This window comes from Trachypithecus francoisi, unplaced genomic scaffold, assembly GCF_009764315.1.
Source record: "Trachypithecus francoisi isolate TF-2019V2 unplaced genomic scaffold, Tfra_2.0 Lachesis_group4, whole genome shotgun sequence".
Taxonomy (NCBI): Eukaryota; Metazoa; Chordata; class Mammalia; order Primates; family Cercopithecidae; genus Trachypithecus; species Trachypithecus francoisi.
In genome coordinates, this window is record NW_022681469.1 from 120,340,654 (window position 1) to 120,349,489 (window position 8,836).

An 8,836-nucleotide genomic window follows, 5' to 3' on the forward strand; every position below is an offset into this window, starting at 1 on the left:
CTTAGACAGGGTGCGATGGCTCACGCCCATAATCCCAGCACTTTGGGAGGCCAAGGGGGGCGGATCACGAGGTCAGGAGATCGAGACCATCTTGGCCAACATGGTGAAACCCTGTCTTCACTAAAATACAAAAATTATTTTATTTTTGTGGAGATGTGGTGGTGTACGCCTGTAATCCCAGCTACTTGGGAGGTTGAAGCGGGGGGAATCACTTGAACCTGGGAGGTGGAGGTTGCTGTGAGCCAAGATCATGCCACTGCACTCCAGCCTGGCCACAGAGCAAGACTCTGTCGCAAAAAAAAAAAAAAAAAAAAAGAAAAAAAAAAAAGAAAAAAGAAAAAAAAAAAAAAGAAAAAGAAAAGAAAAGATAGATATGCTTGTTGTTGTTGTTTTTTTTTCCCCACTCCAGAGTTTTGTACACTTCTCGTGCAGTTTTGTTCTTTTCAATAAAAGTAGTTCATTAAATCTAAACCTAGCTGTGATGGTTTCTTGTTTCTTTGCAGGATGTATTTTGTTTTGCTTGTTAAACAAGTAACTTGACACGTCCTGAGACCGAGCCGTCGAGTACCTAGGATGTCGCGTGGAAGCCGAAGCCGCACCTCCCGCATGGCCCCTACGGCCAGCCGGGCCCCTCAGATGAGAGCTGCACCCAGGCCAGCACCAGTCGCTCAGCCGCCAGCAGCGGCACCCCCATCTGCCGTTGGCTCTTCTGCTGTTGCGCCCCGGCAGCCAGGTCTGATGGCCCAGATGGCAACCACTGCAGGTGGTGTGGCTGTGGGCTCTGCTGTGGGGCACACACTGGGTCACACCGTTACTGGGGGCTTCAGTGGAGGAAGTAATGCTGAGCCTGCGAGGCCTGACATCACTTACCAGGAGCCTCAGGGAACCCAGCCGGTACAGCAGCAGCAGCCTTGCTTCTATGAGATCAAACAGTTTCCGGAGTGTGCCCAGAACCAGGGTGACATCAAGCTCTGTGAGGGTTTCAGTGAGGTGCTGAAACAGTGCCGACTTGCACACGGATCGGCCTAATCAAGAAGTTCAACCTGGAGAGATGGAAAATCAGCGCTCATAACTAATTTAATTCAGTATAAAAATAGAATTGATAGTGAAGGTATAAAGAATAACCATCAGTCAAACCTCTCCTGTCATTCCTAGATTCCTTGCTTCAGAATTGAAATGGAAGCGAGGCGGGGGGGTTCCTACTCTGTAGAATTTGGGGCTGGGCAAATGTTTGTGTGGTCTCCTTAAACTAGCTGTTATGATTTTACTCTTTGTGAGTTTATTAGAATAAAGTCATTTTCTTCCAAAAAAAAAAAAAAAACCAAGAAAACAAAACAAAACAAAAACATGTAACTTTACAAATCGGAAAATGTTCCTTGTCAGCACACCCAGGTATAGAATTTTCATTGATTAAATATGGTCCCTGGAGGTCTGTTTAGGGACCAGGCAGGCCTTTTTTTTTCTAGCATTTTGTAGGAGCAAAGAACCAAGGCTAGGACTGGGCGCTGTGGCTCACGCTTGTAATCCCAACACTTCAGCGGGAAGATCACTTGAAGCCGGGAGTTTGAGACCAGCCTGGACAACATAGCAAGACCTCATCTCTACAAAGAAATTAAAAACAAGGCCGGGCGCGGTGGCTCAAGCCTGTAATCCCAGCACTTTGGGAGGCCGAGACGGGCGGATCACGAGGTCAGGAGATCGAGACCATCCTGGCTAATACGCTGAAACCCCGTCTCTACTAAAAATACAAAAACTAGCCGGGCGAGGTGGCTGGCGCCTGTAGTCCCAGCTACTCGGGAGGCTGAGGCAGGAGAATGGCGTAAACCCAGGAGGCAGAGCTTGCAGTGAGCTGAGATCTGGCCACTGCACTCCAGTCCGGGCGACAGAGCGAGACTCCGTCTCAAAAAAAAAAAAAAAAAAAAAAAAAGAAATTAAAAACAATTTGTCAGGGCCAGGTGCAGTGGCTCACGTCTATAATCCCAGTACTTGGGGAGGCAGAAGCAGGTGGATCCCCTGAGGTCAGGAGTTTGAGACCAGCCTGACTGACATGGCAAAACCCCATCTCTACTAAAAATACAAAACATTAGCTGGGCATGGTGGTGCATGCCTGTAATCCCAGCTACTTGGGAGGCTGAGGCAGGAGAATTGCTTGAACCCAGGAGGCGGAGGTTGCAGTGAGTTGAGATTGCACCACTGCACTCCAGCCTGAGTGAAAGAGTGAGATTCTGTCTTAAAAAAAAAAAAAAATTAGGCATAATGGGGCGCACCTGTAGTCCCAGCTGCTTGGGAGGCTGAGGTGGAAGGACTGCTTGAGTCCAGGAGGTTGAGGCTGCAGTAAGCCATGATCACACCACTGCACTCCAGCCTGGGCGACAGAGCAAGACCCTGTCTCAAAAAACAAAAATAAACCCCTAGGACCAGAGCTTTGGTGAAATAGCCCCATTGTCTGGGGTGCCACTTGAAGTTCTTTGTCTCACAGCCGAGGAAATCAAGGGTATGAACTCTCTGAGTGAGGTTAGAGGAGGAGTTTAATAAGTCAAAGAGAGAGAGAGAGCTCTCTGCCACAGACAGGGGTCCTGAAAAAGGGTCGCTGTTTCACAGTTGAATACAGAGGGGCTTTTTAAAGAAATCGACGAGGGGTAGGTGTCTCGTTTGCATAAGGCGTGAATTTCTGGTCTCCGTCCTCCTAGTGTGCATGCGGGCCCTCAGCTTGAGTTACTCCATATTGCTTTGTTGCCCATACTGCGCATGCGTCAGGGAATGGCATTTTTCCATTGCAGGCACGTCTGCGCAAGTCTCCTCTGTGGCCTTTCTTTTTTCTTTTTTTGAGACAGGGTCTCGCTCTCCCAGACTGGAGTGCAGTGGTGCTGTCTCCGCTTTCAGGAACCTCCGCCTTCCAGGTTCAAGTGATTCTCCTGACTCAGGCTCCCGAATAGCTGGGATTACAGGTGCACGCCACCACTCCCGGCTAATTTTGGCATTTTTAGTAGAGATGGGGTTTCACCATGTTGGCCAGGATGGTCTGCATCTCTTGACCCCGTGATCCGCCTGCCTCCGCCTTATAAAAGTGCCGGGATTATGGGATTACAGGGATAAACCACCGTGCCCAGTCAAGGAAAGCAGAGTTTTTAAGGACTACTTGGTGGGTGGATGGAGCCAGTGACCCAGGAGTGCTGATTGGTCAGACATAAAATCCTAGGGAGTAGAAGCTATCTTCTTGCCCTGAGTCAGTTCCTGGGTGTGGAGGGCTGGGGCGGGGGGCGGGGCGGTGAGCGGCAGGAGGGGAGAGAGGGGAGGGAGTAGCCGGGAGGGCGGCCACACGAAGAGGTGAGCCAGTTTATCAGTCTGGGTGGTGCCAGCTGCTCCATCAAATGCAGGGTCTGCAAAATATCTCAAGCACTGGTCTTAGGAGCAGTTTAGGAACGGTCAGAATCTTGTAGCCTCCAGCTGCGTGACTCCTAAACCGTAATTTCTAATCTTGTGGCTAATGTCAGTCCTACAAAGGCAATCTGGTCACTTTTGTTTAAACTATAAACTAAGTTTCTCCCAAAGTTAGTTCAGCCTACGCCCAGGAATGAACAAGGACAGCTTGGAGGTTAGAAACAAGATGGAGTCAGTGAAGTTAGATCTCTTTCACTGTCTCAGTCATAATTTTGCAAAGGTGGTTTCAGTTGCTGGGAGGGCAAGGGCTTGTCCCTGATGCTGGGCTGAAGTAGGAGAGGTTGGGGATGGGAGCCAGACTCTCCCATGCAGTACAGTTCAGTTCAATTCATCAAATGGTTTTTGGGCACCCACTATGTGCCAAACCCCATGCTAAGCTTTGACACTCATGGCAAAGTGCTTCCCCTCATGGCCTCACTCTGCCCATTCTACTTGCCTTCTGTGAAGGCCCCAGCCCCTCTCTTTCCTCTATGAGTCTTTCTCTGGTCCTGCGGTCCTGGATTGGACCCTCACCAAGCTAATATCCCCCATCGACCTCTTCCTGTCTTAGCTGCAGGACTTGGTACAAAGTAGTTGCTCAGTAAAAGTTCTCAGGCTTGAATTAAATGGAGTGCACTAGGATCTGGTAGATGTTCACCTAGGAGACCAAGGCCGGGGTACTGGAAGGAAAGCTATTACCACAGTCTATGGGAAAAGTAATGAAACATGCTGTTATCTCAGTAGACGGGACAAGGCATTTGATAAAATTCAGTAGTGATTGTCCCCAAGTCTAACTCTTATTTATTGTACAAACAAATCGTAGCGAGAATAAGAGAAATAAAGACTGCCTGCAATTCTACCTCCCAAATGCAGAAGCCGTCCTCATTTTATTCTATCTTTCTTTCCTGTTCTCGTTCACGGCATAGTTTTTACATTATTATATCATTTTGTTTTCTGCCTGAAAGAATCAGGAGGTTTTTTTTTTTTTTTTTTTTTTTTTTTTTTCCCGGATCGATCCATTATCTTCATAATTATAGCCCCTCATGGCTATGATTCTCCACGGGGGTGGTTGTATTATAACTAATGTAAATTTTTCTTATTGTTGGCAGTATGGATGTTTCCCGTGTCTTCCTTTGATGATCAAAATAATAAAATTGCCTTTTATAGTCAGTTACAACACAGTTGTGTACATACCTTTTGTTCAAGCTTCCCTAAAGCTTGCAAGGTGAATGTACTTCACTATTACAGGGGGTTACAGCGTGGAAATGAAGAAGCCATAAGGTGACAAGGGAAGGATCGGGAGACAACCAGAACTGGAGTCCATTCTTTTTTTTTTTTTTTTTTGAGACGGAGTCTCGCTCTGTCACCCAGGCTGGAGTGCAGTGGCGCGATCTCCACTCACTGCAAGCTCTGCCTCCCAGGTTCAAGCTATTCTCCTGCCTCAGCCTCCCGTGTAGCTGGGACTACAGGCGCCCACCGCCACCTCGCCCGGCTAGTTTTTGTATTTTTTTAGTAGAGACGGGGTTTCACTGTGTTAGCCAGGATGGTCTCGATCTCCTGACCTCGTGATCCGCCCGTCTCGGCCTCCCAAAGTGCTGGGATTACAGGCCTGAGCCACTGCGTCCGGCCTCCATTCTTTTTTTGAAATGAAACTCTTTACTCTTGTCAGAGGCATTCGAACCACAGTGACTCCATCTTGAATAGGGGCTGGGTGAAATAAGGCTGAGACCTGCTGGGCTACATTCCCAGGAGGTGAGGTATTCTTAGATACAGGATGAGATAAGAGGTCAACACAAGATACAGGTCACAAAGACCTTGCTGATAAAACAGGATGCGGTAAAGAAGCCAGCCGAAAGCCACCCAAACCATGGCGATGAGAGTGACCTCTGGGTGGCTCATTATATGCTAATTATTGATACAGGAGCTAGAAAGAAATGATTTAGGCAGATTGTGAGGGTAAGAGAGTCCTCAGTAAGGTTACCTTTTAATAAAAACCAGCCCCCAAATCATTTCTTTTCTAACAGAAAGCAGCCTGAAAAATCAAGCTGCAGACATAGAAAAGCAAGCTAAAAGCTTGCACAGGTAAATGCGACAGCTGTGCCAATAGACAAGCGATACCTGGAAGCCAGGTGTGTTCAACATGGAAGTTCCCTCTTCCCTTTTCTTTGTCACCACGTGTGCAGTAAAAAAGCAGGCAGCATGGCAACGGCCAGGTAGTGACTCCATTTGCATAATAAAAGATTCGGGTGGGGCCAGGCACCGTGGCTCACGCCTGTAATCCCAGCACTTTGGAGGCCGAGGCAGGCAGATCACCTGAGGTCAGGAGTTCGAGACCAGCCTGGCCAACATGGTGAAACCCTGTTTCTACTAAAAATACAAAAATTATCGAGGAGGTAGTGGCCCACGCCTGCAATTTCAGCTACTAGGGAGGCTGAGGCAAGAGAATCACTTGGGCTTGGGAGGCAGAGGTTGTGGTTGGCTGAGATTGTGCCACTGCACTCCAGTCTGGGCGACAGAGTGAGACCCTGTCTCGAAAAGAAAAGAAAAGATTAGGGTGGGATGGCCAGCTTCTTTGTACGCTATGCAAATGGCACACCTGGTCCAATCCATCTCTTGGACCCTATGTAAATCAGACACTACCTCCTCAAGCTTGTCTATAAAAACCCTGTGCATTTCATCACACCACCAGAAGACCCACTTAAAAGCCCCTCTCTCTCTGCAGAAGAAAGAGCTTCACTCTTTCTGTTGCCTATTTAACCTCCACTCCTTTTTTTTTTTTTAATTTTGAGACGGAGTCTTGCTCTGTTGCCCAGGCTGGAGTGCAGTGGCACGATCTCGGCCCACTGCAAACTCGGCCGCCCGGGTTCACACCATTCTCCTGCCTCAGCCTCCCGAGCAGCTGGGACTACAGGCGCCCGCCACCACGCCCGGCTAATTTTTTGTAATTTCAGTAGAGACGGGGTTTCACTGTGTTAACCAGGATGGTCTCGATCTCCTGACCTTGTGATCTGCCCGCCTCATCCTGGGGTTACAGGCTTGAGCCACCGCGCCCGGCCTAAACCTCCACTCTTAACCTCACTCCTTGTGTGTGTCTGTGTCCTCAATTTCCCCAGATGTGGGGCAACAAACCTCTGGTATTACCGCAGACAAATGACGCTGCTTCATTATAATGCATTAGCATACTACTCCCGCCAGTGCCATGACAGTTACAGAAGTCATCCTATATGGTCTAGAAAGGGGAGGGGACTCTCAGTTCTCATAATTGCTCACCTCTTTTCTGGAAAACTCATGAACAGTCCACCTCCTGTTTAGCATACAATCAAGAAGTAACTAAGTATTATCAGTTAGGCATCCTAAGCGGCTGTTCTGCCTATGGAGTCACCATTATTTATTCCTTTACTTTCTTAATAAACTTGCTTTCACATTACTGTATGGATTCACCCTGAATTCTTTCTTGTGTGAGATCTGAGAACCCTCTCCTGGGGTCTGGATGGGGACCCCTTTCTGGTAACACTCTTTCCACTATACTATATTACTTTCCAGATTTTACAAATAAAACTGCAGTGGGCTGGGCACGGTGGCTCACGCCTGTAATCCCAGCACTTTGGGAGGCCAAGGTGGGTGGACCACCTGAGGTCAGGAGTTCGGGACCAGCCTGGCCAACATGGTGAAACCACTGCCTCTACTAAAAACACAAAAATTAAGCCAGGTGTGGTGGCTTACACTTGTAATCACAGCACTTTGGGAGGCTGAGGCAGGCAGATCGCTTGAGGTCAGAAGTTTCAGACCAGCCTGGCCAACACGGTGAAACCCCTTCTCTACTAAAAATACAAAAATTGACTCATGCCTGTAGTCCCAGCTACTCAGGAGGCTGGCGCAGGAGAATCTCTTGAATCTGGGAGGCAGAGGTTGCAGTGAGCTGAGATCGCGTCATTGCACTCCAGTCTGGGTGACAGAGTGAGACTGTCTCAAAAAAAAAAAAAATTAAACCAAAAAAGCTGAAGCTAATTTTTTTTTTTTTTTTGAGACGGATTTTCACTCTTGTTGCCCAAGCTGGAGTGCAATGGCGTGATCTCAGCTCACTGTAACCTCTGCCTCCTGGGTTCTCCTGCCTCAGTTTCCCGAGTAGCTGGGATTACAGGCGTGTGCTACCAAGCCTGGCTGATTTTTTTTTTTTTTTAAATTTTCAGTAGAAACGGGATTTCACCATGTTGGCCAGGCTGGTCTCGAACTCCTGACCTCGTTATCCATCTGCCTCGGCCTCCCAAGGGGCTGGGATTACAGGCGTGCGCCCGGCCTGAGCTTAGATTTTAAAATAACTTTCTTTCCTCTTTAGAATCATTTCCTTCCGTCAAGTTCCTAGGTGTAGGACTGTGGGGTCAAAGAGTACGAGCATTGTTCAGTCTCTTGATGCACATTGGCAAAATGCTTTGCAAAGGGCTTGTTTCCAGCAGTCCCCATGTACGCTGTTTCAGTGAGATTCTTTATTTCTTTCCTACTGCAACTCACTAACAAGGAACATTACGAGGAGAAGGTTTCCAAGCTCATTTACAATGGATAAATGATTTCTTATTGTACTTTAAAATTTGCATTTCTTTGATTACTGTGAGGTTGAACCCTTTAAAAATAAGCATTCCCTTTTGTGTGGATTGTGTTACTTCTTCTGAGGAACACTCCTCCTGCATTCTTTGGCTCCCCTCCCCGCCCCAGACATATATTAGACTTTCTGAAGACTTGGAAATTAACACTTTGTGGGTCAAATATTTAAAGCAATTATTTACTCCAGTAATTTCCTTTTCATTTTAAGTATACTATTATCAGGACTTTTATGTGTTTTCAAATGAAGATCTTCTCATTTGTGATTGCTTCAAAGCTTGGAAAGTAATAATACCATCAAAGACGTGATAATTACCCAATTTTATTTTTTCCTTCTATTATATGATATATTTGTATCGAGCTCTTTCATCAACATGGAAAAAAAAAAAAGACAGTATTTATGGTGGTCACACACACACATGGAATGTGAGAGGGGAGGGTGTTTGTGAAAAGACCACACATTAGATTGGGCACGACGGCTCATACCTGTGATCCTAGCACTTTGGGAGGCCGAGGAAGGAGGATTGCTGAAAGCCAGGAGTTGGAGACCAGCTTGGGCAATATAGTGAGGCCTCATCTCCATAAAAAATACAAAAATTAGCTGGACATGGTGGTGTGTGCCTGTAGTCCCTGCTACTCAGGAGGCTGCAGCAGGAGGATTGCTTGAGTTTAGGAGTTCAAGGCTGCAGTGAGCTATGATTGCGCCACTGCACTCCAACCCAGGTGACAGAGTGGGTCCATGTCTCTAAACACACACACACACACACACACACACGCGCGCGTGCGCGCGCGCGCGCACCCCTTAGAAACTGTGAATGAA

The 8,836-nt window shown here is 47.5% G+C and overlaps 1 protein-coding gene across 1 annotated transcript; it reads left to right on the plus strand.

Annotated features, from left to right (window-relative positions):
• Positions 1 to 543: 543 nt before the first annotated feature.
• On the plus strand, positions 544 to 1,321 carry LOC117072963 (coiled-coil-helix-coiled-coil-helix domain-containing protein 2-like). Its single transcript, XM_033193456.1, has one exon. The coding sequence runs from the start codon at positions 574 to 576 to the stop codon at positions 1,027 to 1,029; it is 456 nt and encodes a 151-aa protein (XP_033049347.1). The 5' UTR covers positions 544 to 573; the 3' UTR covers positions 1,030 to 1,321.
• Positions 1,322 to 8,836: the final 7,515 nt, after the last annotated feature.